The sequence below is a fragment of the Carlito syrichta genome, unplaced genomic scaffold, assembly GCF_000164805.1.
Source record: "Carlito syrichta isolate Samal-C Ts95f unplaced genomic scaffold, Tarsius_syrichta-2.0.1 Scaffold305148, whole genome shotgun sequence".
In the NCBI taxonomy this organism is placed as follows: Eukaryota; Metazoa; Chordata; class Mammalia; order Primates; family Tarsiidae; genus Carlito; species Carlito syrichta.
Genome location: NW_007249244.1, coordinates 52,010 through 73,738, shown reverse-complemented (window position 1 = coordinate 73,738; position 21,729 = coordinate 52,010). Strand labels below are relative to the sequence as shown.

At 38.3% G+C, this 21,729-nt stretch overlaps 1 protein-coding gene across 2 annotated transcripts in view; it reads left to right on the top strand.

Moving 5' to 3' along the window:
* Positions 1-21,729, top strand: part of STAC (SH3 and cysteine rich domain) — a 158,763-nt gene that overhangs the window by 104,806 nt on the left and 32,228 nt on the right. For both annotated transcript variants that reach the window (XM_008061210.2, XM_008061209.2), the window contains 2 exons: positions 8,362-8,426; positions 10,054-10,142. In XM_008061210.2, coding sequence (XP_008059401.1) covers positions 8,362-8,426; positions 10,054-10,142 — 154 coding nt within the window. The remainder of the gene's footprint in view (positions 1-8,361; positions 8,427-10,053; positions 10,143-21,729) is intronic.

Here is a 21,729-nt window from a genome sequence, read left to right as displayed (position 1 = left end):
CAGCCACTGAATTTAAACAGCAACCCCAGGGTTCTTCAGCATCTGAGGAACTAAATCACCAGAGATTACCATATAAACCAGACCTGCATGTAAATGCTTCAAGTCTTGTCAGCTGTGCAGGCCTGAGTCTGATGTCTGCATTCCCCTAACACCCTTCTCACCATCACTGATGGTCTCCTCATCACTAACTGGACTGGAAACATTTGGTCCTTGGTCCATGCTTGCTCTGGAGGCAGACTGCCCAACGTCACTTAATGATCGTATGTCTCTGAAGTAGTGACCTAGCCTCTTTCCATTTCAATCACTGCATCTCTAAAATGAAAATAATAATAATGCCAAATTCGTACAGTTGTTAGAATCTTTACATGTGATCACAGATGTTAACACTTTTCATACTTTGCTGACTCCCAAACTTTATCTCCATCACAAGGCTTCTTGACTGCCTCCAGACACCTATAGCTTACTGGGCATTGCCCTCTGAATGTGGAATGGTTTCTTAAAGTTATTACACCAAAACTTTACTCTTTATCCCCTCACCCACCCACCCATCAAAACCAGCTCTTCCCACAATTGTCTCTACTCCATTCAACCAGTTGATTAGGCCAAAGTCTTTGGTATCAACCCTGACTCCTCCTTCTTCTCACACCTCATATCTAATCTGACAGCAAATTCTATCCGCTGACTCTCAAAATTATGCCCAGAGTGTGCCCACTGCTTGACCCTCTGCCTCAGCCTTCCTGACCTGGCTCTAATGATGCTGTTTCTTACCGGTTCCTTTAGTAGGTAAGTCCTCGGATTACCCTGGGGATTTCCTCTCTCAAAAGGTGATCTTAATAGGATTTTATAATGTGAAGAGCTGTATTTAGCAATCATCAATATGCAGCATGGTTGCTATTAACAAAGTCATCATAAGGTCATAAAGTGTCAGAAGAGCAGGGAGAGCCTCGTTACCTCAAGTGTGGCCCACGGACCAGCAGCTTGGGCGTCATGTGAAAGCCTGTTAGAAACGCAAAATTTCAGAAGGGGGCGCTGTGGCTCAAGCCTGTAATTCCGGCACTTTGGGAGGCCAAGGCGAGGGGATTGTCTGAGCTCACAGGTTCGAGATCAGCCTGGGCAAATTGGTGATACCTCATCTCTACAATAAATGAAACAACTAAGCTAGGCGAAAAAAAAGAAAAGAAAAGAAAAGAAACAGAACTTCAGTCCTACTAAATCAGAATGTGAATCTGTGCTTCAAAGGATCTTTAATGTTCAAGAAGTAGGATTAGGGGTCATTTAGTCCAATTTCCTCCCCTCCAGTACACATATTCATGTGCCATAGCACATACCATATACAAAGGGGGACCCCCAAAAATCCAGAATTTATTAACAAAAAAGTGTGTATTTATTCTTACATGTTTAAGCTTCAGTCACCTTCAAAGTACTCTCCATGTGATACAATACACCTATCAAGATGCTTTTTCCACTGCTCAAAATAGTTTTTTAATTTGTCAATGTTGATGACTTTTAGTGCTTCAGCTGTTTTTTGTTTCACCTCTTTCACATAGGCAAAACATTTTCCTTTGAGAACTTTTTTCATCCAGGAACAACAACAACAACAAAACAGTCCTTCGGGGCAAGTTCAGGTGAATAGGGAGGATGGAGCATGAGGATTGTGACATTTTTGGTCAACATCTGCTGAACACTCTCAGCACAGTATGGGCAGGTGCGCTCATAAATCACCCATCATGAATTGTGCAAACACACTGAAAGAAGCTCAAAAAAAAAGTCACTGAAGTCAAGCACAGGCTCTTGCAACAACGCTAGCTGGTACACTGAGGCTGTTAGGGTTTTAGAACACTCACTTACTGGGAGAAGCCTGTACTACAAGGTGTTCACCCTCCAAAAGACAATTCAGAGTTGTTTGGAGGTCTCCCCCTCATAGATAAGAAAACCAAGTCACAGAGTAATACCCACATAGTTGATTATTTTCTGGAACAATATGCTGGGGCCATCCCAGCCCAAGTTTTTCTGGCATTGCAGAACCAGCCACTGAATTTAAACAGCAACCCCAGAGTTCTTCATATATTATGTTCGTCATACATTATAGTTTGTCTCTTCTATATTAAGAAGCATTTTCACAGCCTATTCAAGGAGATCTGTTGAAAGAACTTAGCAAGCAATAAACTTCCAAAAAAGCTTTGGAGATATATTAGCAATTCCTTTGATCAGCAATAGCTTTCTGTACAATGCACCCTTAGAAGCTAGGGGGATTAATTATGCAGCAGTTTGCTTCAAAACATTTGCCTTTGATTGGTTTTAATCCCCTATCCATGCAGTATGAAAAGCAACATGGAGAAAATACCGTTTATGTGGTCCAATTCCCATGTGTCTTCTCAGTCATGGCAAGGAGAGTGTTGACTTTTCAGAAACAACATCTGGGATGCCAGTCACAACTTGTTCTGCATTATATGTTTCATTTATGTCCAAAAAGAAAAAAAAACTCACATGTAGTACACACAGGTGCTATGTCTTTCAGCTAGGTGTTATGTTAAATTCCTTGAGAAATATCTCCAAAGCCATCTTAGAAAAGGGTACAATTCATACTAATTTATTTACTGCTAACAACACAGTCTGCTTTCTCTTTTATAAATGATCTTAAGCAGTTGTTGTTTTCAACATTATTCCTGTACACACATCATAAATATATATGGAGAAAATCGTTGGTCTACAACTTTGACTTAACTGCTAGAAATTTCACTCATAACAAGTAATAAGCAAAGGGAGACGTAAAATCTCAGCTATTTCGCTGGAAATGCTAAATAATAACATTGACTGCCTTCAATAACTGCATTTCAATAATAATATTGACTGCCTTCAATAACTGCATTTCAGAATGACTATATGTGATCATACTTTTCCTGGAAGAGAAACAGAGGGAGCAGGATGTAAGCAATATAAATTCCTAGAAATTTTCTTCAAAAAGGACTTGGTAATCACATCCACTTGAGTATATTACAGAATCCAAAATTACCTCACTTCACCCTATAGCAAAGACATTTTGTCCATAAAGCAAAAAGGCAATCTCAGATTTGGAAAATTCATCCTTGCCTTTTGCATGCACTGGTTCTATATCTCAAATTTTTAAGGTGTCACCAATAAAGAGAGCAGATATTTTAAGTTGGCAGATGCCCCTTGTTTTTGTATAATTTCTATGGGCAATTTCAATGGAGAATTTCTAAATTACAGATGCAAATCTTTACAGTATGTTTCTGCACATACACTCTGCCTAGACCAGGTAAAGATCTTTATAAAAGCACAGAAGATTCGCTTTCCAACAATATATAGGGTTGGATGTTTTTTCCAATTTAGCACTCCTAAAACTGTGAAGATAAAGAATTTTTTTTTAAATTTCTAGTTAATGCATGGCTGAGCTGGCAGCAAAATAAGGCAATTCCTTAGAGTCCAGAAACGACAATAAAACTTGACTCTAAAGGCTTAAGCAGGTGAAGGTCAGTGTTTATTCTGTACAACCCTGGGGCCTCAGCTTGGTAATAATAAGCCCTATGTATGAACAATAAGGGACAAAACCTGGGAGTCAGCAAGGTATTAGGTTATATGAGAGGCCCTTTAAAAATGCTAATACTCCAAAAAGTACCCTTAAGGTCACTAGAAAAACAGAATGCCCTGCAGAGGAATATACTATATAGGCCTTAGGGTAGAAAAGGAAAGAAGGAAGGAGGTGGGGAAGAGAGAGAAAGAAAGATGGAGACAGGTAGAGACAGAGAAAGGAGGGAGGAAGAAGGAAGGAAGGAAAAAAAGGAATGAAAAAAAGAAAGTCTTCTTACTTGGGTTTAGGTCCTAAATTTGTACTACCTTTACAGGAAAAGTAAAAGAATAAGAAATTTTAGTTTAATTTAGTTTAAAATGACTCAGATGTGATTAAGATCACCAGGCATTTGCCAGAAGCAAATGGAAGCCCTCCCTGTGGCAAGAGAATCTAAACCCAGACCTCAAAATCTACCCATAAATAAACTTTAAAAGAACATGAACTAACAATAAAAATTCATCAAACACATGAGAAAATGAGCCATCATGAGCAAGCATTATCAGAAACAACTAATTTTTTTATCAGACCTTCAGAGATTTTTTAAAATATCAAGTAAAGAAATATATAACTGTTACAGTAGTATATTTTTTAAATATTTGAAAATCGACAAGAAAATATTACAAAGGAACAAAAGACTATCAAAAGTAGACAGGCAAATTTGAAGAAAACCAAACAGAAAAGTGACTCTTAACCTAGAATTGTAAATGAAGCAAAACTGTCTTTCAAGAATATATTTTTCAGACAAAAACTTCATCTACAGTGCAATTTTTCAGACAAAAACTTCATCTACAGTGCAATTAAGAAAGACCCACACTAGGCCAGGCTCGGTGGCTCAGTCTATAATCCCAGCACTTTGGGAGGCTGAGATGAGAGAATTGCCTGAGTCCACGAATTCGAGACTAGCCTGGACAAAAAGGTGAGACCTTGTCTCTACAATAAAATTTAAAAATTAGCCAGGCATGGTAGTGTGCACCTGTAGTTTGTAATTCCGGCTACTTGGAAGGCTAAGGTGGAAGGATTGCAGAGCCCAGGAGATCGACGCTGGGGTGGCCATGAGTGTGCCACTACCTCCCAACTTGGACAACAGAGTGAGACTCCAATTCAAAAAAAAAAACTCCATATAGCAAGCAGAGAATTCATATTATTTTAAAGAACACGTGGAATTTTTTTTAATTGATCATCTGATAGGCCATAAAGCAAGCCTCACACATTTCAAAGAATTAATATTATATGGAACATATCTTTCTGACCACAGAAATCAATAGTCAAAAGATAAGTAGGAAAATCAATAATCTGATAAATTAAAACAATTTTTAAAAACTAAAAAAATTCATAATGAAGATTAGAATATATTTAAAACTAAGTAATATGGATCCAACCCAGATGCCCATCAAAACTGAATTGGATAAAGAAAATGTGGTATATATGCACGATGGAGTATTATGCAGCCATGAAGAAAAAGAAAATCATGGCCTTTGCAGCAACTTGAACACAGTCGGAGACAATCATACTAAGTAAACTATCACAGAAACAAAGAACTGAATACCGCATGTTTTCTTTTACTCATAAGTGGGCCCTGAACACTAGTCACACTAGCACAAGGGTGGGATTGGCAGATGTAGGGCACAGCTAAGAGAGGGAGGCGGTGAGGGGAGGAGGAAGGAGGGTATGTGGTAACACAGTGGATACCTGGTTCAATATCGAGGGGAGAGAGGGCTGGCTAGAAGCCCAAACTTCACCTGCATGCAGCCTTCTTGTGCAGCAAGTCCTCACTTGTACCCCAGAACTCAAATAAAATAAAATAGCAAACATCCAAACTTGTGAGATAGCACCAGAACTGAAACTGGAGTATTTAGCTTTAAAATTATACTATTAAGTAAGAAAGCCTGAAAAGGAATAATCTAAGCACCAAACAAGTCAGAGAATGAAATAGAATAAACCCAAAGAAAGCAATAATAAAGACAAGAGCAAAAATTATTAAATTACAAAAATAGATCAATACATCTTAAGAGCAGTTTTATCAAATAAATGTGGAATCTCTAACAATATTTTCTGATAAAAAGAGACACATGAAACAAAAAATACAAAAAAGGAGAGCATAACAGATTGAAAAGAAAATAAAAGAATTGGGCAACCCTGTTGGGTCCCCTCCCACTTTGGGAGCTTTTCTGTCTTAATAAACCCTGCTTTCCAAAAAACAAAAATTGTACAAACTTCATGCCAATAAATTTTAAAACTTTTTTTTAATGGGCAGAAACCAAGAAAGATATCAGTGACTAAAGCCTAACTGAAGAAGAAATAAAAATAGAAAATGAAGATTTGCTTATAGCCCTCATAGAAACTGGATCAATATTTTATATTTTGCACAATGAAAATACCACACCTAGACAACTTTATAAGTAAATTCTATCAAACATTGACGGAATAGAAACTTCCAGGTTACATAAGTTTTTTCAGAGGAACAAAAAGTATTAAGGAAGAAGGGCAACTGCATTGTCCAACTTAGTTTATGAGGCTTGTAAAATACTTCAAAACCAAACAAGGATTGCATGAGAAAGGAAGATCACTGGCTAATCTCTCACTTCAATATACATGCAGAAATCTGCAACAAAATCTTAGTGAACTGAACTCATATTGTTTTTAAAAGATAGGGCATAACTACCAGGTTGAATTTATTCCAGAGACCCAAATTTGGGACCATGTTAGATAATCCAGTGATGTAACTTGCTGTATTATCCTGATAAAATATATATCTCACTAAAAAATACAAGGGTGGACATTGGCCTCTTAGGTCTTTAAACTAAGAAAAGAAAGATAGCATTTGGGAAAGAAAATGATCTAGGGACGTGGCAAATGCTAAAGATTCACATGACCTCTGTAACACTAGAAACTATTCCTACATAATGGACATATTCTCTGAAAACTTGTTATGGGGGAAACAAACAACCAAATTATTTTAAGGAAATAATTTAAAGCACCAAAAATAAATGATATGTAATATATCTTTAGTGAAATAGTTACCTCTCTTTTCTCCTCTTCCTTTAAATCAAAGTCTTAAAAATGGTTGGAAGTAATCATTTTTTAAAATCATTTTTGCAACCTCCCATTTCTGCTTGCAGCCATACAACTGAAAACATATTTGGAGTCACTTCAAATAATTTTCAGCATAGTTTATAAAGTTGGTACACATTTTGAGCCAGATGACTAGATGGATAATCGATAAAAAGCTAGAATAATGTGAAATTACAAAATTGTAAAAATCAGCCCAAACTGAACGTTACATATGCACTGTATGTAGCCCCCTTTTTAGCCCAAATCAAGAATTTTATAAATTTTATAAATTTCTTTATGCTTTCATTCAGATATTTAATATTCTTTTAGAAGTATCCAGTTCCATACTTATGGAACCCTGTTTCTATATCAGGATTTCAAACAGTTACACAATACCAGAAAAAGCTTTTGCTGGTCTCCACTCTTTTTAGACTGGTAAACATCAAGCTGAGTGACCAAATATTGATGCAGAAAAAACCCATGGAATCAGGCCCTAATTTTCCAGTTACCCACAAACCAGAGCTCCACCAGTGATTGCATATTGGCTTTTTAGGGATAATAGAATTACATCCATAAACACTGCAACTATAAACTGAGAAGAATAGGTATTTGATAAGCATCAGTACATTTACAGGAGCTCTTGTTTTGAAGCGTTTTTTCTGCATCACAGTTGTTGAGTCTATTTTAAGAACAGTGGAGAGTGCCAATGCACTAATGGAATAGGTTATTGAGCTTTCTGTAGTGTTTCCTTCCCTCTACTGATATTTCCTTTATAAGCTGAAGGGAAATCAAAGGGAAGAATAAAGCAGCAAACGTGTTATTTCAAATTTTCAAGTCGTGAAAATGGTAGATTAATTTAGACACCACAGCTTTATTATACAAACTTGGAAACATTTACCACATTTTTGTTTAAGGGAGAAAACATGCAATGAGAAGAAGGCTATGGCATCAGTCACTGGAGTAGATTAGGCTGATCACACCAGCTAAAGCAGAAGTCCCAGAATCCATCAGGGGCTTCCCACACTTGTGTATATGGACAGTGAAAAATCCTACCCATTTTGAGTAGGCTTTTTCTCTATCAAAGACCTCAGAGTAGCTACTTAAATACAAAAGGAAGATAATTATACTTTCCAAGAATAAGCTATAAGAAAACCCAAGCAATAGCCCCCAGTGCATTGACAATAAAAGATCAAGGAACTATTTTGAAGTTCAAAGCTTTAATCTTCAAAATAGAATATAGATATTATCAAGAAACTAAAATCAAGATACTGAATATAGATTAAAGAATCTGATATTTAGAAAAGGCAATTCAAATACAACTAAACTGAACTATGCTTCACCCATCACCCCAATAACAAGTGGTTTGAAACATTTAACAAAGATGAATGATGCAGTTTTCTGCTCCTGAGAAGAACACTGCCAAATGAGACCAAACCTTGAACACACAATTGCCAAGCAGTGTAAAGGGGTAAGTGCTAGTCAAGTATGTACAAAGGTTACAAAGTTTGTGAGAGCACAGAGAAAGTGGTGCAGAATGCTGCACGAGTGGGCAGGGAAAGAGTCACATAGAAGACAACCTAAAAGTTGGGTCTTTACTAAGGTTGAGAAAAAGGCCATGAAAAGCTATAGCACATAGAATAAATAAAACCATCTTTCAGGCATATTTCCCAGAAAATGGTCACTGGACTCATAAAGCACCTGCTTTCTCTTGTCTCCTGCAGTGTTTACGTATCCAGAAAATGGCACTGACGATTTCAGAGACCAAGCAAAGATTATAAACCACCAGGTATTTATGACTATCACAAAAGAAAAGTTAGGAGTGTCCTTAGATTAGACTGCAAGTCACCACCCAAGTGGGTCATGAAATCAGTGTAGTGGGTCCCAGACCAGCGTCTTTAGAGAATAGAATACAATAACGTAGCACAATGTGCCATAGCATAGACAGCATGGAATAAACAGAAATAGCTCGGTGCATAAAAGGTAAAAAGGATAAGTATTATGATGTGCACCTTTTGTTTCTGTTGCATATGTTACATACAAGTTAATATGTACTATATTATGTGTAAATTATAGGACTAGACAATATATTATGACTATATTTTATAGTATATACATTTATATTTATGTTTTATATGTTCATTTATATATGTAAAATTAGAATCAAATAATATAGTATAAGGTACCTGAGCTTTGAATAACAGAGTGAATCATAGGTAAAAAGGATACATGGTTATGCGCAACTTTTGTCTGTTTTCTTTACATATATAGCATGTATTTATTGCTATATATTTAGATATGTTATGCAATTATATCTTATATTATGTATAATTTTGACTTGTTATAAATTATAAATGTTTATATAGCATTAATATTAATTTGGTTAGTAATAATCATTAATATTTATATGACATTTACAAGAGTCTTTTATATTCTGAAAATTGGTGACAAAAATAGAATCTACCTAACAGGGTTATTGTTAAGTTCAAGTTTGCTAATGCATGTAATATAATGCCTGGTACACGGTAAACTATCAAAAAGGGCAACTTTTATTATGATTACTGCAAGGTTTCATTGCCAATAGATGGTGGTACCATGATATCAACCAAATCCGCCTGATGCCAAAAATCTATGCTTTTTCCTCAACATGAATGAACTAATTTTCAGGTGGATATACTTTTGATATGCTAAATGCCAACTTTTTTAGGCTAATTGATAAAAAGTTAATGTTAGGAAGTGAGAGTTGTTTACTACCATTCACATGCCCCCTCTTTTAGAGAGATTATTCCCATTTCTGGAGCCAAACCTGTATCATTTTTTATGAACAACTATATCAAAGATAATTTATTTGGAGAAAATTGCATTATTTCTGACAGAGTTCCAAATATTTGTTTTCAAATAGTTTGTAGTGAAATCAAACTCAGTTAAGAAATTAAAAATAGCCGGGCTCGGTGGCTCAGCCTGTAATCCCGCGCCTTTGGGAGGCTGAGGTGAGTGGATTGCCTGAGCCTGCGGGTTCGAGACCCACCTGGGCAGTGAGACCTCATCTCTACAATAAATCAAAAAATCAGCCAGGCGTGGTAGTGCATGCCTGTAATTCCAGCTACTTGGAAGGCTGAGGCGGAAGGATCACCGGAGCCCAGCAAGTGGAGGCTATGGTGGCCGGAAGCGGCCACTGCACCCCAGTCTGGGCGACAGAGTGAGATTCCAACTCAAAGAAAGAAAAAAAAAAAGAAATTAAAAATACACCTAGGTTTGAAAGAAAATCTTTAATAATTAGATATTTTAACACTTAAGAACCATACACTTAAATTACATTACATTGCAGTAACTTCTCTATTTCCTTTTTTTTTCCTTTCCTTTCTCAATTTCTTTTCTCCTTCCTTTTCTCTTTTTTCTTCTATTTTATCTTTCAGGGATCTCTTTCCAAAGACCCATTACAGATGAACACCTATGTTGCCTTGTACAAATTTGTACCACAAGAAAATGAAGATTTGGAAATGAGGTAAAAACATTTTTTAAAGAAAAAAGAATGAAAGAAAAGGTTCAAGTCAGTGTTTTCCGTGTGGGGAAAAAAAACCCATTTATTCATTCCCCTCCTGATGCTTCAGAGCATTTTTCTCAGACTTTAGCATGCCACTAATGACCTGCAGGACTGGTTAACACACAGATTGCTGGGTCCTACCCCAGAATTTCTGACTCAGCAGGTCTGGGGCAGGGCCTGAGAATCTGCAGTTCTAATGAGTTCCCAGGTGGTGCTGATGTTGCTGACCACACTTTGGGAAACCCTGTTTTAGTACACGGTCAACAGAACTGCTAATGAGAGTTTTCATGAAGGTTGCACATCAGATGCACTTGGCATCCTGTGGAGTCTAATAGGGAATCAAAAGATATATTTAATCCTCAAATTCACATTGATGGAAGAATCGAACTAAGACTATCAGGGTCAACTGGGAACCATCCATTTCATAGAGAGAATAAGGTGAGCTTTGTGACTCTAATGGAATCTGAACTTTTCTCCTCACCACAGCTTGAGGTCCCTGGTGTTTCAGAGACAGTTAAGCTGAAGTCAATTCTGTGTTCACATCCTACTTGTGTGACTTTAGGCAATTTATAAACATCTCCTTACTCTGGTTTCCTTATTTGTAAAAGAATATAATGATCTCTTCCCCTTAAGGCATTTATGAGGCTAAAATGAAAAATGTGCATTAAGTATATAGATGCCTAGTCATCATTAACTCTAGATAATAAGTAATTATTACAATGTTTATAATGTGGTGTCCACTGGACCTGTCCCAAGGAAAAGACATTTCTGCTTTCTTCCATTTATGGCTCCAAAACGTGAGTAGTCTCAGGAGAAGTCTCCATGTTTTCCCATCCTAGAGCAGGATAGAGGAGTCCATTTTTCTAGTCAAAAAGGCCCTTGGAGATTGGGTCTATCCTCTTCTAAAAAAGAACAAATAGATAAGTTAGCACTGAAAACTACTTTAATTTCCAGAGTGTTAGGAAACTAGCCTTCATTTGTAGGTAGACTCCACTTGTCTGAATGCTATGCAGACCAAGTAACCAATCACCAGTCACTACCTTCTGGTGGCTTCCAGAAGTCCTTGCCTCTTCGCCCTGGAGCTACTGGAGCTTTTCTATATCTTCAGGCTTGTGTCATTTCCCAGGCATGGTCCCCCGCCTCAGTGAAATCAACCTTCTCCACGTACACTTTTCCCAAAACCCCTTAAAAAGGTGAGAGTCACAGAAGGACTCCAATTGGACCCTGTTTCATGAGTTCCATATGCCATTAGGATGAACCCCAGCTTTGCTCATGGTGGGTATAAAATCCAACAAGATGTCATAGCAGATTTATTTATCCTGATGGAGTCTGGCAACTCTCCTTGGCACACACTCCAAGGCCAGGTTTGTTTCAGAATTTGTTTGAGATTTGCTGCCAAGTGATTCTCGGGTCTTTCCAGAGCAGAGTTCAGGGCCTGAATCCCAGATCATTAGTTTTGTTCTGACAATTAAGTCCTTGTACATCTGAGTTTTCTCCATTGTTGAGTAAAATTGTCGTGCTGAACCCACCGACTGAAGTTGTAAACAGTTCTGGCATCATCAGTGTGAGAGGAGAAAATGGCATTTATCAAGTGCAGCCCTATTCTGTTAGAGATATGACAAGCACTGTGAGTCAGAGCAGAACCTACCTGTGATTCACTGCCATGATGATGCCTTGTCTTCAGCGGACGATCCATAGTTAACTCTCTGCTGATGAAGTAAAGAATGACATATATTTACTTTGCAATGAGAACAGCATATTGGATCCTTTTTGATATTGTTGTTTGGGCATCTAAAATTTAAGATTTAACAACCGCCGGGCTCGGTGGCTCAGCCTGTAATCCCCGCGCCTTTGGGAGGCTGAGGTGAGTGGATTGCCTGAGCCCGTGGGTTCGAGACCTGCCTGGGCAGCAAGACCTCATCTCTACAATAAATAAAAAAATCAGCCGGGCGTGGTAGCACATGCCTGTAATTCCGGCTACTTGGAAGGCTGAGGTGGAAGGATCGCCGGAGCCCAGCAGGTCGAGGCTGCGGTGGCCGGGAGCGGCCACTGCACTCCAGTCTGGGCGACGGAGTGAGACTCCAACTCAAAAAAAAAAAAAAAAAACCTGAAAAAAAAAAGATTTAACAACCTCCTACCGTACAGGTTCCACAATTTTATATTATAAGATTATTCTGTAGTTATGAGATTTTAAAAAGCAATTTCAGAGAAATACAGAATGTTGCTGGGATACTGAGGAATAACGTCTTGCTGCCTGGTAGTAGCCGTAACTTTGTGTGCTTATTTTAGTTGGTTGCAGGTCATTAAAAGTCAAGTTGTCTGGTCACGAATGAAACGTTTACAGTCTGCTTTGAGGCAAGTAGGACTATTCATCTCCAGAAGTGAAATGCCTGCATTACATAGACTGCAAAATTGGAGTGATAAATCACACTTACTTTTTTTTTTTTTTTTTTTTTTGCCAAGAGATTGTAGGTTCCCATTTTAAAAGTCAGGCATTTGATTTAGTATGTGTAAGGCAATGCTTTGGGGATTTGCTATGATTCCTTGAATGAACTAGGGCTTTGTGAATTATCTTTTACTCCTCAAACTATAAGGTAGAAAAAAATGTCTTTTATTACAAACACCTTTTTAAATGCATTTTTATCCACCCACATTCTGATCCAGGGAAGCATACTGGATTGTCCCCAGGAAAGAGAACAAAGGTGATGAGAAAGTAGATAATATTAGGAATGTGAGCCTGCCGGCAAAGAAGGCTCAACTGGCAACATTAGTGGTCATAAATCAAAGCAGATGAATCATTGTTTCAGCAAGCATTCATTCTGTATCTGTTCAATAAAGGAAAGCCTTTTCTGCCAGAGGCAAAAGGTCCAGACCTCTCCACAGACCTCCAAATTCACTTACCACCTGCCTACCCCAGCAATGAACGGAGCACTGCAGCACTACCCTTCCTCCCACAGACCTGCTCCTTGGGAAGAATGACATCATCCTTTCCCCAGGACTTATGTCAGCCAAGGAGACTTCCCTCTACCTCATGCCCAAATGTATTTGATATTCCATTCCTACTCCTCTTTACCTAGAAGCTACTGTATCCATCCCCACCTTCATCTCTCACCTGTATTGTTGTAGAAGACCCTGCCTGGGGTAATTTCAGTCTTGCTCCCCTTTCTTATCAATTTCAGGTGGAGAGGACACTATGGTAACAGTACGGTGTTTGGGGTTTCATCTAAACTTTGGAGTCAGACAGAATGGGTTCACATCCCTGCCTTCTACTTTCTAACAATAGGACTTTTTACCAAACTTTCTCAACCTCAGTTATCTCATCTTGAAAACAGGGATAATAAGACCTGCCCTTATAGGATCAACGTGATTAAGTAAGATAACAATATCTGAAACACAGTAGGACCTTAATGTTAGTTCTAATCAATTCCTTCTTATATTCCAGAAGTGGATGGTTTCTTTTCAGAATTAAGAAGGGAGAAAGAAGGAGAACATAGCAGCATTCACTTGAATGTTTAAGAATAAAAGTAACCTGAATTTAAGTCCTAGCCAAACCACTATCTAGTTGTGTGACCCAAGACATCCGAGTCCCTGCTTCCTGACTCATAAAAGAGATAAACGTTATGTCTGCCTTAAGTCTGCTCAGAACACACATATTTGCCCAAAACTCTCCGATGTCCTCCCATTGTCCTTAGATAAAATCCAGAATATTTACAAGAACTCCAGGACCCACATAGTCTCATCCCTGATGACCTCTCTGATCTATCCATATTGGTCTTCTTTCTTTCCGCAAAAGGACCACACTTGTCAAGGGATTTTTCTTGCACCCTGCTTCTCTCCATTCAAGTTTATATCTACCCATCACCACCACCATCAAACACACACACTCAAAAGAACAAGTCTGTGATTACTAACCTTTGTGTCCCTGGAGCATGGGTCAGTTCTTAAAATATTATAGATGCATTGTAGGTAATAAATATTTGATGAACGAATGAGTGTTATGGAGATTAAATGAATTAATGCTGTACCCAGCATATATAATTAGTGGGAAGTCCATGATAATATAATGGAAACTATAAATGAGGATGTGAGCCAAGCTGAGAGGGGTTAGTCAGGGCCTGTTTCCTGGAGGAGACGGGCTTTGAGCCCAGGAAGACTATTATTTGTCAAGAAGAAACTGTAGAAGAGGAGACTAGAAGTAGCCTGTATTCCCAATCACAAATAGCTAAGGGTTTAAGGCAACTTTGAAGAAGCCTTGCTGAGCCTTCACTGAAGCACTTCCAGTTGGTGGGGAGTTTGGAGGAGGGGGGATACCTCAGAGGAGAAGAGCCACTCGTTGCCCCCTTACTCTTAGGGCAGTGAATAATCTTCTTAGAAGTGCTGTAGTCCCATTGTTAGTCTCCAAGCCCTAAAAAAAGGCAGAGACTTCACACAGTCACCTTTGCTACAGTTTCAGTGCAAAATAACCTCCCTTCATAATTTCATTTGCTAGCATCCACTCAAACCTCTGGAGCTGATGCAGATCATGACGGTTCTCTATCTTTCCACCATCATGGGCAGAGAGTAGGGGAAGGCAAGATGGCTGGACAGAAAAGAGCAACATCTGGGAGTCAGATAGGCCTGGATCTAGTTTCTAACTCTGACACTTACAATCTGTATCAATTTGAGCAAACTGATGTATCTCTTGGAGCCTCTGTTTCCTCCTTCTTAGGGAGGCTGGGCAAAATGTGAGATTTCATGCCCAGTACAAAGTGAGGTACACAGTATATATTTAGATACCTTCCCCATAAATGCATCATTTCACAATTTATTTTACCTCCTAATCTTCTGAATAACCTCACTTACACTACCCTAAGGATACATAGTAGAGACAACACAGCCAAAGGCTTTCTCTGTCTTTTAAGCACATCCAATGAGACTTTATCTAACTGGTCTAGCAAAAAGGGGTTGTGATATCCGATACTTCTTTTTAGAGCAGGTTTTGCAGTTGCTGACATGACATTCTATACGTATGGAATTTTATCACTGACACCAAGAATGGGATGCCATTATGCATGGGGTCTCCAGACTATTGCTGATGATTTGAGGTCTGATAGCAATAATGAGCCACCCAGGTTTTTCTATCAGAGCATAAAGAGTCATATAGTAGAAAACCTTCTGTAATTAAGGGTCATAAACAATATCCACCAATAACCTATATTGTCAATTTTTTCAAGTCATGATAATCAGTACTAGTGTCATTATCATCATACACTGCCCTGTGAATTCACATGCACCGTGTATCACATCATCCTTCTAGCCAAGTGGATGTGTATGTATATGTCATATGCACAAATACGCACACACACTCACAGTCTCAGTCAGATACACACAAATTCACTCACACAGTCACACACACACATATATGCACTTACACACATTCACACACTTATGCATACTCAAGTGCACATTTATTCACACATGCAGGCACACACCTATCATTAGCCAAAGCTTGATAACCCACACTTAGTTTGTGATGAAATTAAATCCTGCCTTCAACACTTACAAATGTAACTAGTCCCATTATCCTCAGTATTTTTGGGCTCAGAAGTGTGCAAAACAAAATCTTGGAGTCATCACTTATTATTCACACCAAGGCACCTTTTTTAAATCAATAAGAATAACTTTTATGGTTTTGCTGAGTGTAATTTTACATAAATAATCAGCAGATTTAAATGACTCCAAATAAACACAAATCCCTAAAACATCCTAAGGACTCTGAAAAAAAGGATCAAGAGAGTAAATAAAAGACTTAAAGTTTCAAATGCTTATTTTAGTAACCATATAATGTCTATTCCAAAGAATTCATTTTGACTTCCCACATCGAAGTCATTTTCATTTTTATTAGTTTTCCCCAAACAGATTTATATGATAATAGACATTTTCATAGGGGCGGAAAAAAGAGATGGGGAAAAAAAAGGCTTATGAGGAAAATAGAGAAAAAGTAGGAGCTGCTTTTTCAATATTATCAAATTCTAAAAGAGATACAAATTAATTACCACTTCAATGTATGTCAGAACACCTAAATTTGGGGGGCTTCAAAGAAAAGCATATCTTCTTTTGTCACCCCAAATACAAATTTCAGTTAATGAATTGCCAGACTCTTGGAAGTAGCCAGTCTCAGATTTTCTGTGGGCAAGACTGAATGAAAGTGGGCAACCATTTTTCTCATTAGTTAATATTTGGAAGAATCTCTGGAGATAGGATGACCTGAATTCATCTCTTTCAGACTTTTTTCAAAGCGCAACTTGGCATCTAGTGAAAAGTGATTTTAAACCTTTTAGGGCTGCTTTCAAGATTTGCCTCATCTATTCATCTCTTGTCACGTGGTGACTGAGCATCTGCTCTCCACTAGAAGAACAATTCAGAGGCCCTGTTCCCAAAGAGTTCAAGGAGTCATGAGGTTGGGGGACAGCAGAAGAGTAGGAAGTTACAGTCCAGTGTGAGGAATTTGTGGGTGGGAGGTAGTTCAAGAGGCTACAACAGCACCTCAAAGGGGCATCAAAACAGCCATGGAAAGTCAAGGAAGGCATTACAAGGAAGGTGGCATCACAGCTGAGCTTCCAGAAAGAAGAAAGGTCATGGGTGCCTGTGAAGTCTTGTTAGTGAGTGGTTACACTTTCCCTTGAGTAAAGGATAAGGGGATAATGGGTTAAACTTCAGAACCAGAGAATTATTTTAAGAGCTACCAAAGTAGGACAAAGGCAAACTCCATTCCAAAAAGAGATGGTAGACAGTATCACAGAGACAGTGTATTTAAATAGCTACATTCATTTCAGTCTTGATTCTGAAAAGACTATCTTAAAATTCAGTAATGTTTAGTGAGTGGATGCCTGGCTGTTTGGTTCATATTCCAGTGAGACAGTTTATAGCTTTTTAAAAAATCTTTTTGGAGTAAGATGGGAGAATCAAGGTAGAACTCACAGGTAGAAAGTGGAGGTTAGGGTCTGGAACTCACAGTTGACTCCCAGTCCACTGGTCTTTCTCCTATCCCTTGCTTTCCATCCTATGTTGATTGTGGTATGTTTTCTCTCTGACACAGTTAACAATTCTACTTTAATCAGCAGACTGAGGCAATGTATCAATGTATCCCAAGTTGGCCACTCACATCACTTCTTACAAGTCTACTACGAATGTTAGGTGTGAGCCATAAGAACAGGAAATTTGCGACCTATACAGTGTGTTCATGAACAGTCACTCTTGTTAAAGGATAATTTTTTTAAAGTAAGATAAAATCATGAATGTCATACAATATGAGATGAACACATGTCAAAAATTTTATATGACTCATTAATCAGTGAGAGAATGTCATGTCACACGGCATGTCACACATGGGTCAAAGAAGAATTCAGTGCATCACACATACATAGGCAATAAGGAATACTGACATGAATTTACAAATAGATGCAAAACTGTTCAGAATTCACAGGGTAAGTGTTAATAACTAGTTATATTCCAGCAGGCATATTCACTTGCATTTCTATGGAAAAAGAATCATTGGCATTATTATCAGATTTCTAGAACTTGCATGAAGTATAAAATAGCTCAAAGGCATTGAAAGCTGGGAGGTAACCTGAAAAGATATGCGAGACAGGACACTCAGGTCACTTATCTTTTTTGCCCATTTCAAAGTCTGTCACAGTTTCTCCTGGCATCCTCTTGAGTTCTTTTAGTAAATCTGATAGGTTAAAACTCAGTTTGAAACGGTTAAGTCACTTGGTACAAGATGCAAGAATTTCCTAAAGAATATTATTAAAGTAGAGATTCCTAGGCTCCACCTAGACCGGGGTAGTCAAATCCCACTTGGAAATCTGTATGGTTAAATGTCCTCCTGGCTTTTGATTATCTGCAAGATTTGAGAATAACTGTGATTTATCCAAAGATAAGCAGTGAGCCAGTTGCAGACCCAAACTAGAACACAGGTTTCCTGATTCTCTATCAATGTTCCATACAAGGGTCCACATTGGCCTTTTGACCTGTGACTTACGTTCGCCCTGCACGGTTTTGTAAACCTTCAGAATATAAATTTTTTTTAAAAGGAGGAGACCTTCAGACATAGTAAGACAGAATAGGACTCCCTTGGTGTCTCGTTTCCATTCTCTAAGTACATTACTGCTTGGCAAATGCATCAACTTAATTAAAACTAAATGTAATTCTAATGCACCAATTTGATTTAAAAATAATCTTCACAGTCACCAGGACATCAAAATGCAATTAAGGCTATTTGAGGAAAGTCTCTGATGCATATTATGTTCTGATGCTGCACTATGTCAAGAAACCCAGATCTTCCCGAATGTCACTAATGTGTTTAGCAACCTCCCTCTCACTCAAATGCCTCTCTCAATTAGGTTCTGGAGAGCGTGATCCATGACAGTTCAGGAACATTTACCAAATTCCTTCCAAATGGCCCTTTAGCTGAATGCTTTTTCTTTGAGCTGCTCTATGAACTTGGGAAAGTGCAAGCAGGCTTAAGACAAAATCAAACTGCACAGTTCAGGAGTTCCTTATTACCTACCCACATGCCAAGACTGTAAAAGACTCTGGATGAGAATAATGCAAATTGGAAAATGGGTCTGGTGAAAAATTAAGTCGTAGATCTAAAATTAATAGAGCTGTTTGGCTGGCTCCTTTTTCTGCCCCCCTTAGCTTGATTTTTCTAGGTTATTTGTTTTGGCTGAGTTACTATGGTTGCTATAAACTTGATTTGGGGTTCTTTTTGCCTAATAAGTGGGACAAGGTAAGAAATACTAAGGAGACCCGAAATATCTACATAATAAAATGGGTAGTTCTGACTAGTTTTGACAAGGCATTGGTAATGAAGAGGCAACTTGATTTAGTGGAGTTAGTGATAGATTCAAACCCTACCTGTAAGTGGTGAAACCTCTCTGAACCAACTTACTTGTATGAAAATGCAACTGGTCATGCCCATTTCATTTAATAAACATTGCTGTCACCCTCCAGGCTCAACCCTGACAACATCTCCATTGCAATCAGCCACCTGAACTAGAGTACTAGTTCTAGCCACTGGGCAGTGATACATGTTTGTGGTCACTACCTGAAGTGCAAGGGTAAGGAAGATTGGGGATGGTGTGAAGAGAAGGAGAAGCTTTTCCAAAGCTCTGATTCACACCAAAGGTCAGTTTCTGAAGCCACTAAAGTCAAAGACTATCTTATTAACCAATCATCTTTGCAAAAACCTAATGGAATATTCATTTAAACAGCAATGATCACTATATCTTCCAATTTCCAAGTGAAGAATTACAGGTTAAGGAGAAAATTTGCATTTTTAAGTCCTATTTGTATAGCAGTCACAATGCTAAAGTCTGTCATATATGCGTTCTCATTTAATCCACATAGCAATGCAAAGTAAATATAGTTCACAGTAATTTATTATGCATAATATATAAGTATACAAACATAATTGAGATAGCCAAGATTCAAATAGACATATATGTTTGGGCTTTTCATTTGGAATCAATCCATACTTTGTGCTCACCCCACTTCCCACCTCCCAGCACCTGCTTCTCATTCAGGAATAACACTAACTGTAAATTATCAGTCTACTGGCTTTGTTCTTTGAGATGACCACCGTCTTGAGAGCAATAACTATGTCTTAGCAGCAATAACAGCTGCCATCAATGGCAGCTTAACTTATAAGATCTACACATAATGAATCAGGAACATAAGTCATTTAAAAGCTAGAGAATAATTATTAGGCTAGAGCAAGACTTTCCTCAGACATGTCTGGAGTGGGATAATCCAAAGTAAAGAATTATGCCTTGGAAAGGGGCCTTTGAGCTGCAGAAGCATAAAATAACTGAATGCAGAGAGTCATGGATTGGCAGCATCCAGCCTCAGAACAATGTGGTGGGGGCAGAGAATTTTAAGCATTAGGCTTCCATTCCTCCAGGACCAATGGCAAGGTTCTCCCTAAATAGAGCTGGTGGGGCAGGATGTTTTTATTTCATTCTTTGTTGGGAGGACACAACACACCAACATCATGGTAGGAGAAGAGAACTAAGTTGAGAAAGGGTTGAGACGAAAACTCTCAATTGAGTGTGAGGAGCTGCCACTAAGGGCTACACAGGAAGTTGTCCCTGGAAATAAGGGTCAGAGCTGCAGCAGGTAGATTATATATGGAAAGCAGTGGAATCAGCTAGGTTTCCCAGGTTCCCTGTAGATTGGCTAATTTTAATAATTTCACAGACTCCAGGGCATAGGAGCTATGCCTTATTGTCTGGTACCTGGCCCCAGGGTGGGGCATTAGGGTTGGTGCACAGTGGCCAGAGTACAAAAACCCTAAAGAAGTGGCTGGTGTGTGGGTTTAATAATCAGGCTTAAGAAGGAGAATTGACTGACCTCTGGCCAGGGCCTCAAAACAAGATTTGTTTTTTTAAAAAAAAGCTAAATTACACAGAATGGTTTTTATCTTGCATAAAAACCTGGAGCCCCGGTGTTGAAAAGGATTCTAAGTTCAAGTGCAAGCTCTGTGGCAAAGAGCGCTGAGATTGTTGGGTGATACCTGGATGGGCAGGGGCACAGTACAAATCCCACAAGCCATAGGTTTGCTGACCCAGATATTAGAGAGTTGCTATCTTGGATTCAAGTGCTACCCTAGAACAAGATCCTCTCTACAGTGAATAAAGAGGCATTAGCTGTCTCTGCCAGATGCTTAGAGCATTTGACTGATCTCAGTGGGAGTTTGCTCATTCTTTTCCTATATAGTTTATATATTTGTTATACATATGTACATACTATGTATTTATTATTATTTATATATTGATTGGGTGTTTTATTATTTATTTAGTTATTTATTACCTATCATTCTCACAAGAATATTAACTATTAGTTCCAGGAAGGACTTTATTCACCAAAGTAGACCCAGTGCCTAGTAAAATGACATTCCTTCAGAGCTCACATCTAGAAATAGTTGTCAAATGAGTAGGTAAACAAGAAAGTTAAGAGTACATGGATGAATTTAACATTCCTCACTAGTCAAACTATTTTCTGATCCTGTTGGAGATCTTTTATAGGAAAAGAAAGAATCTTCATCACACTTTCAGGAGTATGTCTGGTATTTATCATAAAATCATAGCTTGTATTCCACTGAGCACCTTATTCTAATGTGTAATTTAATTATCATGGGGCAAGTCCTGGGGACTGTCCACTTCTGAGTATAGAAAAGAATGGATGTCTAGCTAGACTATAAAACTAGAGGTCAGACTCAGGTAGCACCCTCTTTCACTCTAGAGAAAGGCATTATTCCAGTCTCCAGCTATATTACCTACTGACAATTTCTACCAAACAATCAGCAAAGCCATTGTATTTGACACCAACTCATGGTTTCTTAGATTTCTAGGTTAAATAAAATCTGCTGGAGCTTAGAAGATTTTTCCACATTGGCTTTCATCCTTGCTGCTTAATTAAATCCCTCACCTGGGAAAGAGTGATTTTCAGCCATCTCACTTTCTGTGGCATCAGCATGAAACTGTGACTGTTGAATACCAAAATG